Source organism: Nomascus leucogenys, chromosome 17 (assembly GCF_006542625.1).
Source record: "Nomascus leucogenys isolate Asia chromosome 17, Asia_NLE_v1, whole genome shotgun sequence".
NCBI classification, from domain to species: domain Eukaryota; kingdom Metazoa; phylum Chordata; class Mammalia; order Primates; family Hylobatidae; genus Nomascus; species Nomascus leucogenys.
Genome location: NC_044397.1, coordinates 63,312,863 through 63,333,598, shown reverse-complemented (window position 1 = coordinate 63,333,598; position 20,736 = coordinate 63,312,863). Strand labels below are relative to the sequence as shown.

Below are 20,736 nucleotides of genomic sequence, written 5' to 3'. Positions count from 1 at the left end.
TGGCGTGACCAAGGCTCACTGCAACACCGACCTCTTGGGCTCAAGTGATCCTTCAGCCTCAGCCTCCTGAGTAGCAGGGACTACAGGTACATGCCACTACACCCAGCTAATTTTTAATTTTTTGTAGAGATGGATCTCGCTATGTCACCTGGGCTGGGATTTTTTTAACCAGCTAATATTTATATATCGCTGCTAATTACAATTGCATGCATCTGTCAGTTCACTGGTATCCTTGAGCTAAACAGGGAGTCTCAGGATGTCCAAATCTGTGGAAGCTTCTAGAAAACCAAGGGAACCAGAGCACCAGATAGTGGTGGTTCCATTTTCTCCTCCAGATCAAAAAGTTGCACAATCACCTAATCTTTCTATCTTCTCTGTTTCATAAAGTTGCCTTTGCCATTTCCCAAGACTCTAGAAAACAGCCCCGTCACTTACTATCCATAGCATGAAGATATTCCATGTGGATGGCCCCTGTGCCGGCGGTGGCAGCCGAGGGAATAATGTCTGCATAGGGGCTGCGCTGGCCGGTTAGCAGGGCCATCTGATGATAGTATTCTGCTGGGCTGACTCCTGCATGGGGCGCTAGGAGGAGACAAGAGATGTATGGTTACTAGTGAAAGACGGTCAACTAGAAGTTTCTCTTGAGGCATCTCAGAGTCCATTACACAACCCACATCAGCAATTCCTTTTATGGCTTATTAGAGTAAAGCTCCTTTAACTCAAATTGTGCTCTTACTTCCATTAAACATCTTTTATTTGAAAATAAAACTGAAGGAAAGGAATAGAAAAAAGTGAAATGCATTACTAAGTTTTTGTTGTTGGTCTAAGAAATTATCAACAAGTAAGAATGATTAAAATGTATATATGTATATAACCACATTTGCCTCCCCAAATAAAATCATTTTTATATCAAATCGCTGTATGTTTGCATTTCTTACAATAGTAGACAACTTAGAAGACTATGATATCTTTCCAGACATACTTAAAATACTTCTCTAAGCTTTCTGACAAGTGTGTCTGAGTTAACTCTCACTCACATGAAAAGTCAGGGTTTACCAGTATGAAAAAAGGCAGCACAGCTTTAATAACACAACTGAATGATAAGCTACAATTTCACATTCCATAATTTAAAAGCTCTCTTTTCCTTTTCTTCATTACAAAATCAAAAAGAAAATATACCTATCAATCTGGAGCAATTTACTGCCAAGACTCAGCTTTCTAACAGGATAATAATCGGTTTCCACCTGCCAATTTTCGTGCAAAAGCAGCAAGACATTGTAGCAGTTCTGAGGGTGGCCTCCAGACTCATAGAGATCTGGATTTAAACTGGCTCCATGAGGTTGTCAGGAGCAAAAATTAAATTATGTATGTAACACACTTAGCACATAGCATTCAATCAATAAAAGTTTTGCAATTATTATCTAGAAATACCAGCACTCTAGCGATAGGTTTGTGGGTATTTTATATTTGTTTCATATACTTTTTATCCATGATAGGTGGTAAAGATAGAGTTTTAAGGAAAAAAACTTTAGGCCACAAGGGAAATATTCATCATGTTACTTTATTTGATTATATTAACTGGATTCTTGAGAGGCAAGAAAAGGAAGGCAAATCAACCAGTCAAAGAATGTGATATATATACTCATCATCAAATGCTACACAAAGCAGATGATAAGAGTACTTTCAGTAGTTTAACTAGTGGTATGACTTTCCACTAGCCCGAATAAATTTCTGCAGGCCAGGCATAATTCTAAGTCCACTGTCAGCTAGCCTCCCTCTCTCCCTCAGTCTATTCTCCTTGTCAGTCATTTCCACCAACTCCCAAGTACTTGAAGGAGATGATTCTCCACTTCTTCAAGTGCAAAATAAAATCTGAAGCAGAAAACCTAATTCATATTTGATTTTCATTTTTAAAATGTGAATCTTGGCCAGGCACAGTGGCTCATGCCTGTAATCCTAGCACTTTGGGAGGTAGAGGTGGGTAGATCTCTTGAACTCAGGAGTTTGAGACCAGCATGGGCAACATGGCGAAACACTGTCTCTACAAAAAATATAAAAATTAGCTAGGCGTGGTGATGCACACCAGTGGTCCCAGCTACTTAGGGGGCTGAGGCAAGAACATGACTTGAACCCAGGAGGTCCGGGGTACAGTGAGCTGAGATTGCACCAACGCACTCCCTGGGGAACAAAATGAGACCCTTTCTCAAAATAAAATAAAATGTTAATCCTGCCCAAAGGGCAAAACTTATTCTTTAGCTACCTATATTACTATTATTAACCAGTAAATTCACTGCACTGAATCAAAAAAAAAAAAAGCGGCTGTTACTGAAGGAGAGCTATTTCTGAAAACCCAAGCGAGTGGATGTTTCCTGAGACACTTCATGCAGCTTCTCCCCATGCACACCCAGGCTCAGGAAGGCGTCTACCTAGAGAATGTGAATAGGGCATGGAAGTCGCATCAAGCACTGCTCAGTGAAATGAAATGCCTGGTGTTTCTCTGATGTGGAACAGGCAGTGGTGACTTGTGATCTCTTGCAAAGAATTCAGAGCCTGCTACCTGTAATTAATAGGTGATGCAATTCTGGACCTTGATTCAGATTCCAGTGATTATCGGGCAAGTGAATTCCTATGTGCGCATGATATGGAAAATACTTTTCCTGAATCAAAGGACCAGTTTATAAGTTGACACCAGGAGAATACACAGCTCCAATTAAGAAGAGTCATGTGAAAAGTAATGGGGGGACTAATAGAACCAACAGGAATTCGATCCTTGAGAGCCTAAAATGAGCATCAAGTATGAGAAAGTTTAAGCTCATTTCCTTTCCCAGTACATTCTTCTTCTGGTTTTCATGTGGCATGGTCAAGGATAGAAAGCAACAGCCCTGCACCATGATGTTTTCTAAGACCTTGCCACTCAGAGTGTGGTCCAGGCACCAACAGCACTGACATCATCAGCTTCTGAGGAGCACAGAATCTCAGGCCCCACCTAATCCCACCTGATGCAGAATCGCCTTTTATCAGGCTCCCCAGGTGGTTCATAGGCACACTGGAGTTTGGGAAGCCCTCTTCTAACAGATGCATCTGTATAAATGTGCTTCTCAGACACACAGAACAGAAAAGTGTTCATCAGAAGGTGAGTAAAACATTCGTTACACATGCACGTGTGTGAATGGCTACAGGACCAGTCTAATCATATGTGAAGCAGCAGAACAGAACCATAGTTACCAGCAGGGATTTGGGACTCAGAAATACTTGCAATGAATTCCACCTCTGCCCCTGACTAGCCATGGGATGACTGCGTTGCAAGTAAACCCCACTGCACACTTCTATTCTGACCTGAAAATGGAGATAACACCACTGCCAATGAGGTGTTACAACACTGAAACACAATCATGCATGTAAGGCATGGAGTACAGCACCTGGCACGTGGGAAACACTCACTAAACATCAGGTCTACTTTATACACATCCCGAGTGAGGAGTCAGGAGGAGGTTGCATGATCTCCAGAAGCAGAATCCATCCTGGACTTACCATCTGTAGGGCTCAGCCCACGGGTTGCTGAGATCATGGAGAGCGACGGGCTGCTGTGCAAGGAGCGGATATAGTCCATGTAGGGATTAATGTAGGGATGTGGAGGGCTGAAGGGAGACTCGGAAGCAGCAGCGGGGTTCCGGTGTGGGGAGATCCTAATGAAGGGCAGGTCCGGATACGTAGGGCTACTAGATAAGGCAGAAGTCCTAGGTACAAAGAAAACCAGACACAAGGGGTATGCATGAGACAAATATCTCCACAGGCAGAGGCTGTCTGTGAAAGAAAATAAGATTTTAAGTGAATTCAAAGGAGCCTTGTGGAAAAAATTGCAGGTAAATACATTTTAGTACTATTATCTTAAAATCAGCATAATATAATGCAGGCAGAACATCGCTATGCAATTGTTTGGGAAAATAAATTGATCTCTGAGAAACTTCATTGCACTCCAAAATAGTAAAATAAAGGTCAGCCTATGGCTTCTTCCATGAGAAGAAATTCTAAATAACAGGCAACTGGGCTTAAAGTGGTTGCTACAATTGTATTTTCCACTTGACCCAAATACTAATGTCACCATTTAAAACTTACCTCTTACTAGCATGGTGTTGCATAAAAATAAGAAAGAAAAGACAAAGAAAAGACAAAAGAAAGGGAAAGAAAAGAACAGAACAGAACAGAATGAAAGAATACAATCCCAAATTCGTCTGGTCTAGAAGCCTGATCATGCACATGGCAGAGCTGCCCGTAAGGAAGAAAACTCATTGCAAAAGTCTGCTTAGAAATGGGAAATCAGTCACTCTAAAGATCCAGGCACAGGTCTGTTTAACTTCCCAGGGCCTCGCAGTGGTAAGTAAAATGAGTTTTATGGATCCGGGTGTGAGTGCTTGGAAGGCAACTCCTCCTCTCTGTGCGGCAGCACCTGGAATCAGCTTTCTGCTCAAGCCCTTTTCCATGAGGCATCCCGATGAGCCACGTTCAGTGAGCAGTAGTAACTAAGTGCTCTGGGGTTAGAAAGTTGGGGAAGAATGCGTTTTCGATCAAGCCCCTGCCTTGGTTATAATGAGCTAAGGTAGAATGTAGGCTTTTGGTTAATAAAAATAAATTCTAAAACACACCTTGCTACCATGATAACCTGATCTGCTTCTGGAGAGAGATTCCTCAAAATCCCCTCACACCTGCTGTCCCACAGCCGCAGCCACACCCTGAGACAGCCACTTCTAGAAGGGCCAGTCTGCATAACCTCCTGGACCGCCAAGTTCCTTCTCTAATGGAAAACATTTGGAGTGGATAATCAGGGAACTGGCTCTGACAGGTTAAACAGTTGTGCTCCCCGCTTTTCCTCATTCACAGAGGGTGCAGCCATAGGAAGGGGAGGCCCTGACAGAGAGAGATCAACTGAGAACAGCAAATTCCTCTTCCACCACTCGCTTTAGGAGTGAAATGAAAGGGAGGGGGAAACACATTTTCTCCTTGCAAAGCAAACGCTCACGCACATCCCGGCCCCCATCACCCTGTCAGAATATAATCTTGGTGAAAGCCAGCTCCACTAAGTGCACAGCGCAGGCACTGAAATAAATGAAATCAAAGATCAGATAATGAATTTTCTCTCAGCAGAAAATAAAAGAAGTTGAAATATGGTGGTGGAGGTGGATTTTCTCACTTTCTCGTTCGGACTCTTTTTTCATTTTGAACTAAAAAAAAAAAAATGAGGCTTTTTATTTGTTACTTAGATGCTACTTTGGGAAAGCAAAATAAAAATCCAAAGTTTTCTAAATTTACACATGGGAAGAGTAAGAAATTACCACCAGCAAATAGCTATTTCTTTTCAAAACAGCTTGAGGCTTTCATACCCAATCAGAAATTAGTAAAATGGCTTGTTTAAATAGAAATCAACATAACCTATTAGTTTTTCCTATTTTAGCTCTTTACTACAAAACAAGTTAGCTTTCTGTTCTTTGTTAACTCAGCCCCTAAGCCCCATTTAGACGTGTCTGTCACTGGTTAAATCTTACTCCTTATTTAGATGTGTTTGCTACCTTAGAAGGTACAGGGGATGCTCTAATTCATTCATTTATTCTTCACAAGAAAGGACAAGCAATCATTCCAATCTGATTCTAAACACAAACTTGTTTATAGATTTCCACTGAGGAACTGGTGCCACCGAATGCAGAAGAGCTGTTTCAAGAAAGCCATGAGACGATGCCTCCTGGGCCAGCTTTTGTGATCCAGGAATAACTTGGTCTGAGCAACATGAACTAAACATCAGGGTGGGCAGTGACATTTCTTATTGGCTTTTCTTGATTTACCCAAAGATTGAAACCTATTATTTCTCCAAAATTCCACAGTTGAGAAGAGTAGTAAGAATATCCCTAGAGGTCCACATTCTATTTTGGAGAATTATGCACAGGAAAACTAATCAGCATCTAGAAAAACACAAAAATTATAGAGTCCAGGCTAGGGTGGTCATCAATCCCAAAGAAAGCCTAGGAAGCTGTTTTCTCCTCACCAAAGTCTATCAAGTCTGATGTCCCTGTCACTGCTTCACTAGGATTCAAGCCTTTCCCACCAGGACACTGAAGGTACCTACTAAACCAGCTTCCCACGAGTGAGGCTCCAAGACCTGGTCATATCTTCTCTGGCAGGAGCACTGGGCTCTACGGTCCTTTTACACACTGCTAAGAAGCAACAGTGGAAAGGAGGGTTCCTCCAGGATTTGAAGATAAAGATACAGATGCATCAGGCAGTCATAAGGGGGTCATCAGGAATTCTAGATACAGATGCATCCAAGCAGTGGGACTCAATGTGAGTGGACCTCAGCCTTGATGCTCACCTTCTCCTCTTCCTTAAAGGTCCAAAGGGGAAGATAACCTTGTGGGAGTCTTAGGAAGATGACATGAGGAAAGTCCCATGTATTGAGCCTAGTATATACTGAATGCTCAACACGTACACACACACATATATACAAATATACACATACATCCATATGTAAAATCATATGTGACATATACATCACATACTGTGCTAACATATTCCACCTGTAATACACATATACAGAAACATATTTATATACACATGTGTATATGTACACAGATATATGCACACATATAAACATAAATACACGCATAGTAGGGGTAGCAAATGCAACATACTGTGTGATTTCAAATATTGAAATATTAAGACATTCTTTTTGTTAACAGACTTTGTTTAGAGCAATTTAAATTCATAGCAAAATTGAGCTGTAGTACAGAGATTTCCCATATACCCCCTGCCTCTTCATATAAATAGCCTCCTGCCATTATCAACATCTTCTGCCAGAGTGGTGCATTTATTACGAGTGATGAGCCTACACTCACACATCATCATCACCCAAAGTCCACAGTTTAGGGGTCACTCTTGGTGTTATCCTTTCTATGGGTTTGGGCAAATGTATCTACCATTACAGTATCATACAGAGCAGACTCACTGCCTTAAAAATCATCTTTCACCAATTCTTCCCTTCTTCCTTTTCCCAGCCCCCAACTCCAGGAAACCACTGATCTTTTTGCCCTCGCCATAGTTTTGCCTTTTCCGGAATGTCATACAGTATGTAGACTTTCCAGATTGGCCTCTTTTACTTCGTAATATGCATTTAAGTTTCCTCCATATCTTTTCAAAGTTCACTTCCTTCTAGCACTGAAGAATATTCCATTGTATGGAATAGCTTATTTATTCATTCACTTACTGAAGGAAAACTTGGTTATTTCGAAGTTTTGGCAATTATGAATAAAGCTGCTATAAACATCTGTGTGCAGGTTTTTTGTGTGGAAGAATCCCCTTTCCATAGCAAATCTGATCACACCAGTCGGCTTTGCTCCTCTCCCTGACAGCACCTTGGAGGCACCTCTTTAGATTTTCCAGGACCTCCCTTAGTAAAATCATAAAGTCACATGAGGTGGTTAAGAAAATTAAGTCAGTAATTAAATGCAAGGGTTTTGAAGGAATGGGATTTGAAGGTTTCTTCACTTATTCCCTCACTCAAGCATCAGTTTCCTTATACACAAAATTGGAACAATCACAGCTCCCTCCAGGAGCTGCCATGAGGGCTGGAATCCTGTGTGTAAAGGTAGGAACACAGTGCCTAAGTGCTGTGGTTGTTGATGTTCTTGCAGAACCAGCCAACAACACTTCTTTTCTTCTGATTCTAAACTCGGAAAAAAAAAAAAAAAAAAAAAAAAAAGTCCAAATGGCGATTTGTTCCCTAGCAGAGCAGTGGCTGGTATTCAGTTCTCATTAAAATTTGGTCACTTATTAATTGTTTCCACATTAGGCTCTCGTGAGCTGGGTTAGCATATTTCTCTAGCGCTAAAGTGTGACAAAAATGAGTTTCTAAGCAAACAAAGCTGAGCACCCAAACTTGAACTACCATAGCCAAACAGCCTCCTGACATGTAAATAGTCTTTAAATAAAGATGTTTTTAACCTTACCTAACAGAGCCACCTTCAAATTCTTGGCAGCTAGATCATTTGTCAGTTATTGTGGCTTTGCTTTTTGTTTTCAAGATGGAGTTTCGCTCTTGTTGCCCAGGCTGGAGTGCAGTGACGCAATCTCGGCTCACTGCAACCTCTGCCCCCCAGGGTTCAAGCGATTCTCCTGTCTCAGCCTCCTGAGTAGCTGGGATTACAGGCATGTGCCACCATGCCTGGCTAAGTTTTTGTCTTTTCAGTAGAGACAAGGTTTCACCATGTTGATTAGGCCGGTCTTGAACTCCTGATCTCAGATGATCCACCCGCCTCGGCCTCCCAAAGTGCTGGGATTACAGGCATGAGCCACTGCTCCCGGCCCAATTATTGTGTTTTTAACTGGAAAGCAAATCTGGGAGAGAAGGTTAAGCTCCTTAAATTTATCAGGCAGACGTGTGTTCGCTGCTATGTGAGGGGCACTCAGGATTATGACCAGAGGAGTGCTGAATTCCACTGAAGGAAGAGGACAGGGGAGGTATGGAGAAGGCGGCCACAAAATTTCCCATAGAAATGACATATATTTTCCTACAAACTATCATCAACTTGGCCTGGTAAATATTTGTCGAGCTTGTTAAAAATCTTCATTTGAAGATTAAAAGTAGTGCCAGGAAAAAAATTGTAGGTGTCTGCTTGATGCATATTTTTAGTAGATACACACAGAAATGAACTGAAGATCACCGCTTTGGGTCTTTGTGGCAGTCCACCTTCTCTCTATCCTGGGACTGTCTGTGGCTCAATCATTGGAGGGGGACACAAACCATGGAGGAAAGAACCAAAACAACAAACAAACATTCTGAGAAAAACACTGAAATTCAGAACTGGCCCAAGAACAGACATTCCATGCTATTTATGTTGCAGCAAAAGAGTATAGAAATATGCCTGTGGCCCTCCAAACTAAATCTGACAAACTGCTGTCTGGGCACCAGAGATTCCCAAACTGTAGAGGGTTGTTGGGACTACGGGGCACAGCTAGGAAGATGTGCCTCGCTCCATTATCCCTGTGTCTTGGCTCCTGTATGCAAGGCCTCTGTGTCCACTCAGGGATAAGGCCCCTTATGCTGTTTCTACCCATTTGTCTTCCAAGACAGTGGAGACCTAATGAGTCGCTGGCATTTTGTTTCCATATTGCCCAGTGGAAACTGTTTGTTTGTGCAGATAACTTGATTTCAGAATATTTTTTATATGGTCATGAAAATAGATTACAATGAAAGAGTAGAAGATTCTTATCAGAGCATTTTTAACAGTGTACCATGAGAAACTTAAAACATGTTGCAGAGAATAACTGGACTTCTGAGTTAGAATGAAATATTATTATATAATCTAATTCATTACTGCCTTTTCATCTATCTTATTAGGTTACTAAAATGCCAAGATTAAAATCACAGTATTTAATCACTTGCATTACCCACTGTGAGAGCATTAAACAAGGTTTATATGCCAGATTATTACAATTTGCTCGCACATTGCTTGGGATACTGGAAATGTACACATATCTCCTGCATCTCTGCATGACTGCTCCAACTACTGAAAGACTGAAATATGTTGGTTTTTTACATAAGCTTATTTTTTGTTTTTTTATAATATAACAAGTAGACATCCTTCTTCATATTCAAGCAGTGGTCTAACAGAGAACAGAGGGTAGTTGTCCTTTTTAATGCATTTTTAACCAATTAATTAATTATTCAATAAACACCATTTTAATAAATCAAAATTTGTAAGAAAAAATTTGCTTTTGCCCCAGTGCAGTGGCTCCTGCCTGTAATACCAGCACTTTGGGAGGCTGAAGCAGAAGGATCACTCAAGCCTAGGAGTTCAAGATCAATCTGAGCAACATGGGGAGACTCCATCTCTAGAAAAATAAAAATAAAAAAATTAGACTGGCATGGTGGCACACTCCTATAGTCCCAGTCCCAGCTACTCGGGAGGCTGAGGCAGGAGGATCACTTGAGCCTGGGAGGTTGAGGCTGCAGTGGGCCATGAGTGCACCACTGCACTCCAGCCTGGGCAAGAGAGTGAGACCTTGCCTCAAATATATATATGTGTGTGTGTATATATATATATATACACATATGTGTGTGTGTGTGTGTGTGTGTGTGTATATATATGTTTTTCTTCCTTTCCATACACTAAAGAAAACAAATATCTAAAATGTTCAAGAGTTAAATAGCAGACACTGTCATAAATCTGCACAATCCTATACTTCTTTTTCCCTCTATGCAAGGTAAGCTTTCAGATAACCTCTGCCCTAGAAACACCACGTGACCCTGAGAGGTGCAGATGGTTATGGTGGTTACTTTCCATTTGCTCTTCCTCCTCCCCAAGGCCACAGCCTGTGTGGGGAGTCTGGTCTTTAAGGTCTGAATCAGCTGGCTCGCCTTCCTTCCGGTTTCCACTTAAGGGAAGCATGGCAGGAGTTGGCAGGAAGGGAAAACAAGTCCCCTCCTCCCTCTCCACTAGCTGTGGCTCTGTGGTATGGCACTGCTCCCCCAAGGCCACTGTTCCTGGTGGGCGAGCCCTCCTCTGCTGCTCCAGCCCTCACTGAATCACTGTTTCATTCCAACTTCGACTGTATTAGGGGCTTTACTATTACTTGTTCGTCCCCTTAACCCTACCCACACCCCTGTACATACCCACTCCATCAGCCCCCAGGCCCCTAGTTGATAAAATGGTTCCATTTCCAATCCTATTTTCATCATCTTTGTAGCTATGAAATACTTTTCCATGAATTCTTAATTGGCATATGCTTTTTACAAATTTACCATTTGGATTTTAATTTTTAAAAACTACATGTATAACCACACAGATGAACATTTCAATGATCTCTTCATTTGATACACATTTGATAGCATTTGGCTGTGTCTCTACCCAAATCTCATCTTGAATTCCCATGTGTTGTTGGGGGGAATGTGTGGGACACGGTTGAATCATGGAGGCGGGTCTGTTCTCCTGATGTTGAATAGGTCTCAGGAGATCTGATGGTTTTACAGAGGGGAGTTTCCCTGCACGGGCTCTCTTCTCTTGTCTGCCACCATGTGAGATGTGCCTTTCATCTTCCACCATGATTGTGAGGCCTCCCCAGCCATGTGGAACTGTAAGTCCATTAAACTTCTTTCTTTTGTAAATTGCCCAGTCTCGGGCATGTGTTAATCAGCAGCCTGAAAATGGACTAATACAACATTTTATTGAAAATCCATTCCCTAAGAATCCACTATGATTTCTGCACTTGGGAGAGATTTCAAGGAGCATGATACGTGGTTGCATGGTCTCTTCTCTGAAAGAGCCTACAGTCAAATGAGGCAAAAGGCTACACTCAAAAGAAGTGTGTATGAGTGGATGTGACCTAATGAGTGGCACAGCTAAAAAGCATTCACAGGAGTCTCCCAAAAGCATCTGGGTCATGAAAAATATGGACAATGAACCAGCACAAAAAGTAAATATGATTTGAATGAAAGTGGCCACTAAAGGTGAGGGTTAGAATATTGCTTAATGTATGCATTAATGCTAAGGTGATGAATATTTTCTTACATGGAGAATTTAAGGGCTAAGGCTGATTTTTTTAAAGACAGAGAAGGGAAATGAAATATTTGTTTTAATGACGAAACATTACTTCAAGAGATTTTTGTAAATAAGTTTATTGGCCAGGCACAGTGGCTCGTGCCTGTAATCCCAGCACTTTGGGAGGCTGAGGCGGGTGGATCACCTGAGGTGGAGAGTTTGAGACCAGCGTGACCAACATGGACAAACCCCGTCTCTACTAAAAATACAAAAAAGAAAAATAAAAAATAAAAAATAAAAATTAGCCGGGCATGGTGGCCTATGCCTGTAATCCCAGCTCCTCGCGAGGCTGAGGCTGGAGAATCGCTTGAACCCAGGAGGCAGAGGTTGCGGTGAGCTGAGATCACGCCATTGCACTCCAGCCAGGGCAATAAGAGTGAAACTGTCTCAAAAAAAAAAAAAAAAGTTTCTTGTTCTGAGTATAAAAGGACTTCATATTCCATGAATGAAAAAGACAAGTGATTATTTAAAAAAAGAAATAGCCATTCACTCTATCCAAGCTAACCAATGTCAACATTTTAACATAATTACTTCCAGCATTTTCTCAGGCATTATGCACTTCTTACATATTCAAAATAAAAGTCATGTATTTTGAATTACACTTTATTTCTTAGTATGATAAGGTTTTTCTATTATCTTTTAACTAACTCTCCATAAACATCATTTATAGTGCAGTGCAAATTAAAACCAAAATGAATTATCATTAAACATCCACTAGAGTGGCTAAAATTAAGAAGTCTGACAGTGACAAATGTTGATGAGGATTTAGGCCAACAGGAACTCTCAATGTGAGCACAAGCTAGAACTACCTCTTTGGAAAACAGTCAGGCATTGGGTACTTGCACAAATTCTTACCATATAATCCAGCAATCCTTTTCCTTGGAATATATGAGACAATCACGTGTGCATATGTGCCATATGTACTCAAAGAGTCATAGAAGCATTAGTCATCCACTTAAAAATCGGAAGCAACCTAATATCTATCAACAGCAGAATGGACAAATAATTCATACAATGAAATAGTAAACAGCTATGAAAATGAACAAACTACAACATAAAAAATCTCACAAACATAATGATGGATAGAAGAAGCCCAGCACCCATAAAAAATAATGAAATAATTCCTTCTGAAACAACTTGGATGGAGCTAGAGGCCATTATTCTAGGTGAAGTAACTCAGGAATGGAAAACCAAATGCCATATGTTCTCACTTATAACTGGGAGCTGAGCTATGGGTATGCAAAGGCATACATAGTGGTATAATGAACTTTACAGACTCAAAGCCAGCAGGGGGTGAGGGGTCAGCGGGGGGTGGGGAATAAAGGATAAAAAAACTACATATTGGGTACAATGTACATTACTGGTGTCACAGGTGCACTAAAACCTTAGACTTCACCACTATACAATTCATCCATGTAACCAAAAACCACTTGTACCCCAAAAGCTATTGAAATAAAAAATATGTAATAAAAAAGCTTTAAAAATAAAAAATTTGTGATAAATAAAATGGGAAGTTCATCAGAAAAAAATAAAAATTAACTAAAAAAAGAAGAAACCTGGCACAAAAGAATATAATGTATGATCCCATTTATATAAAGTTCATTAACAGGCAAAAGTCAACTTCAGTGTTAGGATAGTCAGGATAATGTTGACTTTCAGGTGGGTGGAGAGTATGGAAGAAGGGCTTCTGAGGTGTGGGGATGTTCTATTTCTAGAACTGTTAAGTTAGAAGTTTTCACTCCACAATCATTCATCATCATTTACTGAGCTACATGTGTACATTTTGTGCACCTTTCTCTGTATTATTCATCAATAATTTTTTAAAAGGATACATGCCAAATACATCAAGATTTCCCACAGTGGTTTCAACCATTTCAATTAAATTCAGAAAATCAAATTGATATAATTTTTATTTTTCAAAACTTATAAAATATTGATGCTTTAAAAGGTAACATAAATAACATATTTACTGCTATAAAACAAAAATAGTCTAGCTGACACATTAGTCTAAATTCAACGTAAGCTATGGAAGGTGGACATCTGTGTATTAACTTTGGAGGGGGCAGGGGCTACTGCTAAGCCAATCAAAGGAGCTTCTTGTGAAGAGAGAAGCCAAACAAATATATGTTGGTCATGTTCTTCCAACAACCGAAACAATGTTATACAAGTATCACTGTATAAGAGCAATGCAATTCTTTATAGCTAAAATTGATTTCATTCCTTCCAGGAAAGACTGCAAAGAACAATGTGCCAAATTTGTCTCTACTCTGTACTGTAAATATAACTCATTAATAAATTAAAATTTCAAGGTCAAAGAATTAAAAAGAAAGTCCATTCCAGCCACTATAACGTGCAATGCACTGTTATTAAAAAGAGATCTTAATGAACATACTGCTGGTTCAAATAAGTACTTGAGAGCTAAATGACCACATCTCATAGCCTGGGACTGCGTTCTATCCCACTAACTTTTGTTTAAACTTTTGTTTAAAGAGCTCAATGTATGTGTCTCACATTTTAGAATTAAGAACAGAAGAGAAAAAAAGTGGAGAAAAGAGCGTACCTGAACCAAATGGCAGATGACAACTTGTTTTTAAATAACATATGTTTTAAATATTTTAATTCTATGAGTACACATTATATATTAAATTATTATTTTAGCAGACTTTTTTTGTCCTCCAAATGGAGTCCAAATAGTTCACACAAAGGTATCCTTGTTTCTGCAATGTCTAATAAATGGAAGATATTTTCTTATCTTCTTCCCCTGATTACTAGAGTTGGTAAGAAGGATAAAACCGGTAACTATTATATAAAATGTTTTATTATATAATGTATATATTATATAAATATAAAATGGAATTAATAAGTATAAATGAATATAATATTCATTTATAATTATTAATTACAAATTATAAATTAATATAATAAAAATAAATATAATTCATTGCTAATATGCTATGTCCATCTTTACAATGTCCACAGAAATACCACCTTGATGAAGAAACAGCTGTCGCTGTCAAAAGAGACATTCATATGTCCAGTTGCAATTCTTTTCCTACCACCTAGGTGCCATGTTGAATGGGTGATGGAGAGCTGCTCTCATTGGTTGGATTCTGTGACATCTGATGCGGCTCTGTTTTCTAGACAGTTTCCTAACTGATCTGCATTAAGAAAGCACACACATGATGTCCTTTCCTCTCCTCTTCCCCTGAGATAACAAGTGGTTACCTTTGATCAGCCAAGCTTTTTCCCTTGGGTAGTCCCTTTTCCTCCAGTGGAGCAGGCCACGGCAGAGGCCAATCCAGCCAGGCCCAGAGGATCAAAGGAGTCTCTCCTTCCGTCTCACTCTCCTGCTCCCTGTACCTGGAAGTGTGCATTCAGTAAGCTGTTCTATACACCAGTTGCAAAGTCTTGGGCTTAGGTTTGACTGCTGGGTGAACTAGATCTTTAAAAGCCTACTTTGCTCTCCAGCTACTTAAGCCCAGACAGAGAAGTGGCAGCACTGTACCATTTCCTTTTTAACAGGGAAGTATACAGAAAGCATGTAGCCTGGTGACTGCCACATGGTAAATTCTCAGTAAATGTTGGCCCCTACAACCAACACCTTCATTCCTGCTGCTGCTGCCATTCCTAGAGCTCTGGGCTGGTTAAGGCCAAAGTCACCTGGCTTCCGTTGCCTTCTTGAGTACTGATTTCCCTCAAGGACCTGATAGGGAGTGAGCTGTTTGTGGCCGGGTGAGTTCAGCTATGATGTCACTTCGGCATTACTTAGGCGCACCCATCTCATCTTTTCTCCTAACAGACAGATAAAGCGATTTGATTTACCTTAGTTAAGATGATGGATTTTTTTTCTCCAAAGTGAATTCAAGAGCATAATAATTCTGCAGTTTTCGTTCAGCAACTTCATTGCCATGAGGAAAAAAAAATAAACAAAAAACTTTTCTCTTTAGAGACAGAGAAAACAAAAATTTTTAAATCAGTTTGATTTCTGTGACTTTCCTCTCTATTTTCCACTAATTCTACCGATCCTATTTTCTGCAATTTGATGAATTACCAATTCCATCTCAAAAACAGGACTCAAACAGGCAAAATAATATCCTTTCCAAAAGAAAATACAAGGCAAAATAGAAAAATATTGACACACAATAGCATAGAAAGAATGGCTCCTCAAACAACTAAGTCCCTTTATGATGAACTAACTGTGCCTAGAAAACTCCTGGGATAAGTGACATTTGTTTGTATAGGTGTTACATTTTCCAACAATGTGGAAACTTATCCATCATGATTTCCTTTGGCAGAAACTTTTGAGTCTGAGCCATAATACACATCAAGTGTAAGGGAAAATGACCCTAACATACACACAAGAGACTCAATTAGATCTGTTTACAAACAAACCAACTCACGCTTGTATCATTTACATGGAAATCTCAACAATTCAAGGTAAACAGCTACTTTAAAAGTCTCAGCAGCACTAAGGCAGAATCTGTTATTCAAGCAAGAACTTTCCCCTCGCAGACTTCAGGTACTAGGTGGATATAATTAATTGAAAACAGGAAGTTGGGTTCCAACTATTTAATCCTTGCTTAATCTTGGGTCCAGTGGCAGGTGTTACAGAGGATATTTATAACAAAGACAGGAAGCACCTAGAATTCTCAGCCAAGAAGACAGTAAGGCTACCTCAAGAATCAGAATGAATCTTTTATCAACAGTAGTCTCATCTTCTAGCTAGTATAAAGACTTTTTCTATATTAGTATCATCATCATCCTCATCATAATTATTATTACTGTTAACTACTAACTAGACTGTTTTTTGAGCTATCCCTTGAACCTTGACATCTCACTCCTACTTCTCATTCTTTTAATCATCCTTATTTTAAGTTACATAGAGATGTCCAACAAGGAACTATCATTAGTGATTCAATAACTCTTTTCCAGAATAAAATCTTCAAGGTTTGCTAGGGCCATTGGTCCCATAAAGGTGAAAAAAGTGAGCCCTTTTGAAGTGGCAGGCTCTTTAGATGTAACTGGAAGTAGAGCTTGTAGGACTACTGTATGAGACTAAGGCTTTATGTCCTAAGCATACTTCTCAATATTTCAGAACTTTATCCCCTTGGAGGGTGTTAACTTTTCAAACTTAAATTATATATGGAAAAGGAGTATATGTAGTGTACTCTAGAGTGTATGTAGTGATGGGGAACAATTTGTCTATATTATTCAACAGAAAAGCAGCATCAACTGCTACATAAGGGGATACTTTTCTTAGGGGTCTTGTTATCATGGCCTTCGGGAACTTTGCCCAAGACATAGAGAACAGCATCACGGAGGACTGAAAATGAGTCTGGCTACTTAACAAGGAGCTACAAAGTCTCCTCCTGCAGTTCCTTCTTCAGAGAGAAAGCAAGTCTTCCAGTACCATAAAGGAGGAGAGATTCATCTGACTGGAAATGTCTAAATGATGTGCAAGAATTACTTGTTCATATTACCCTTGGAAAACCTGTGCACAGGACCATGGTCTTATCAAAAACAGCTTTTTGAGCCTCACTGTTTTCATCTGTCAAATGAGAAGCTTTGGAGTAGATGATCTCCATTCTACTCACAAGGTTTAAAGCCCCCTTTGTTCCTAAAATCCAATGATTTCTATGATTCAAACCATTTTTCCCTGTCTGTCATTGCTTAGCTTTGACCATGTTATAAAGTCTGTTGCTTGAATACATTTTTGTTTAAAATTTAGCGACCCATCACTTGACTATCCTACAAATGAGAATTCTTTTCTTTTTCCTTTCTCGAGAATAGCATCACAATCATTGCAGCAACTGATGTCGTCTCTGGGCCATTCTCCCAGGAGAAACGATGGGGTCTGGCTTTATGCTAATTGGATTTGGATGGTGATTGATTAGAAGAAAGTGGGACCAGGTAGCCATGCAAAAGGTTCAGTACTGAGCCAGAAGCTTTAACACTAAAGGAGCTTTTGCCAGTGGGTTCACAGCTATTAGATGTTTTTATATTAACAACATTTCTCCCATCCAGGTTTGTGCATTTTATCTTTATTCTTTCAAATCCTGAAATTGCTTGGATAAGAGAGAAGGTTTATATATTATACACACACACAGACACACACACACACACACACACACATTTCTAAGAGCAGCCTGAACTTTTAGGGGAAATTGAAGAGGCTTTGTGTCAAGTACAGCTAAATCCAGCCTTTCCATATCAAACCTCTGCTAGAAAATTACTGTGCAGATGATAAGGCAGAAAGATATAATAAAAAGTGACTCTACTCAATTTACACTGCAATATTGGTATGACTGAATATTTTTCATTCAGGTGCCTGATAAAATCGCTAAACTGTATTGCAGATAAATAAAGGAGGCTTCTGTCAAGAATAAACACCATTAATCATGAAGTCTTACCCTCTCAGAGCCTGTGCTATGCATCTGCACAAATACACCAGCATAACCATCACACAACACATGCTTTCCTCCTTTATAAACTGTTCCAAGCTGAAGAAGTGCTCGTTTTTTCATTTTGCAAGGTTTAGGCAGCAACAGCAGTTTGAAAACATTCTCTTTACATTTTTAACTTTACATTCTTGCAACTAGGTCCATTATTCTAACATTTAGGAAAATGTGGCTGGGCTCTCAGGGGAAAAAATCTTGACAACGAATCAATTTTTTGACTGAATACATACATACACACACACATAATACATACGACATACTACATATCATCAACTCTAAGATGTTACTGATCTAAAGGTGCAAAATTATGTTAGATACCACTAAAAAAAGATAATGGTTCCCTATCACTTTTGGTTTTTACTTTACTTATTAAAAGAGATCTTTTAGAATTATTCAGACATAGATTTTTTAAACATATATCATTCCAGTACATGTACAAAAAAGGGAAATATAAGCAAAATTATTTTATTAAAAGATACCTGGAACTTCCTCAGGACTGCCACTTCACCAATAAGCAATTGTAAAACACTATAGATTGTAAAATACGTCCCAACTTCAGAGATGTTAAAAGATGGAAAAAGGGATGTAGTACTTAGAATAGATGATTTAAATATGGTGATAGATATGTAGCAGGCAATCCTGCCATTTGTCAAATACCTATGCTGTGACAGACACCGTGTTAAGTGCTATATATATGCTCCTTTGCTGAATCCTTGATATAAAATGGGATTGAATGTTGAAACTGGCTTGGACAGATTCAGTAATCTGACAGTAAATATCTGAGCTGAATTCAAACCCAGTCTATGCTTCAAAGTTTAAACACAAAGAAAAACTGCCCCAAACCAGATACACATGGGCATGTATGCTTAAATACACTTATATTTTTAACATTATTGAGGCTTTTAATAGAAAAGGATGGTATGGTTATCTAGCTACCTTGACTTCCAAAGGGAATCTATTTAAATTGATGTTCAAATTGTAGTGCCATGGCAGGTCACACTGGTGGCTGCAATATACACAAAGTGTCACTTGCAGAGTATAAAGAGTAATGAGGGAAGTATGACCAGCATTCAGGCAAGACTTTTTCAGCAGAGCCTCACATAAGGAAAGAGCAGGCAAGAAACTTTATGGCTTGGGGGGAAAAATGGCATGTGGGCATGCATGTGTCAGGGCCACAATATTTTCATGGAATCCCCTTGTAAGTGTCCACACACTAGGAAAAAACAACGAACAAATTTAAATTTTTCCATAAGCATGAGATGTTAAGAACTAGAAAGGATCTTAAAGATCATTTAATTAATTTATTTTGTACATGAAAACAAGGCCTGCAGAGATGAGGGAAAGTGCTCAAGGATCTAGTTAACTTGTGGTAGAGTTGAGAATGGAAACTCACTGAGGTCCACATTTATTACGAAAACAGATGATTAACTAGTTTTACAAAGATGATCATGAGAAGCCATGTGCCAACAGCACTATGTTTGAGTTCTCTGGAATTACACTTTGAAACCCAACCAAATAGCACTGTCGTGGGTGAATGTAACCAACCAATTATCGGGTGGGGAAGGGATGTGCTCAAAGAAACTATTCAGCAAAGCCATAATCCAGTCACACTCATGAGGGATGTTTAGCTGTGTTATGCAGGAGGCATTATGGAAGCTGCATTTCAGCTCACTGGGGGTTCTGTTTGCAGAGCCCACTCCAAGCAGGAAGTGCCTCTTCTAGCCAAAAGAGGTTTAACTCCCATCTTCCTGATAAATCCTCCCTCTGTGAAGAAGCAGCTTGATCCTGCACAGTGAAGTGTTTATTTGCTAAATGGAACACTAGCAGAGAACCTCACAACAAAGTCTGTGCTCCAATGATGCACAGCCATATTGGGGGCTCACAGAGGTCAGACCCCAAGAGCCTCGTTCAAGCCAGGCCCAGCAAGAAAAGAAGAGGATACCAATGAAACCAGGCCCTGACCACACTCCTTGGTACTTCTGCAGTTCTTTAAGGAAGAGCTTCTGTGTTAAAAATAAGTATTTATACTGTATCATTTTCATCACAGACTGTGTGTTCAATCATTCTTGACAAACTTTTTGGTCCTCTTTTTTATTAATTTTATTTTATAAAAATTATATTTTGTTTATAATTTATTGTTAAAATTATTATTTTAATATTAATTATTATTATTTAATATTTTTAAATTATTATTAAAACTACTCCCAGGTACACTATCAATAAATGCAGACCCCTGGTTAGCTACCATACACCCCATCTGCTTGTTAAGAATAGAAATTCTCATGCACAAAAAGGCAAGTAAAAACAATTGAACATACCGTTTATAAGAATTTTGCTTTTAAGACAGCTGAATTTTGTCAAGCTATATCACAATGTTTTACCAATATCTACATTGAGGGTATAATGCATTAAAGAATAAAATATTTACTCTTTGTTAATAGAGTTAGAAAACCTAGTTCATAAGTTTATCAGCTGTTCATTTCTGTCCCAGTCATAAACCATGCTTCAAAAAATAACATGTACAAGAAAATGTAATGGTTATAGTAAGATACTCGAATAATTTTGTTTCTGTTGTTCATTATTTCTATACATATGGCAATCCATTTTATGCAAATTATGATGAAATTCTTTAGATATGTAAATTTAACTCCAATGGAGCTAGTGGGCTCCCCTCTCACCCTACATGGGATGATTTA

The 20,736-nt window shown here is 39.3% G+C and overlaps 1 protein-coding gene across 2 annotated transcripts in view; it reads right to left on the bottom strand.

Moving 5' to 3' along the window:
* The window catches only part of GLI3 (GLI family zinc finger 3), a 276,407-nt gene that overhangs the window by 83,499 nt on the left and 172,172 nt on the right, over positions 1-20,736 (bottom strand). For both annotated transcript variants that reach the window (XM_012496984.2, XM_030796692.1), the window contains 2 exons: positions 3,532-3,737; positions 436-582 (listed from right to left, as the gene is read on the bottom strand). In XM_012496984.2, the coding sequence (XP_012352438.2) occupies positions 436-582; positions 3,532-3,737 (353 nt within the window). The remainder of the gene's footprint in view (positions 1-435; positions 583-3,531; positions 3,738-20,736) is intronic.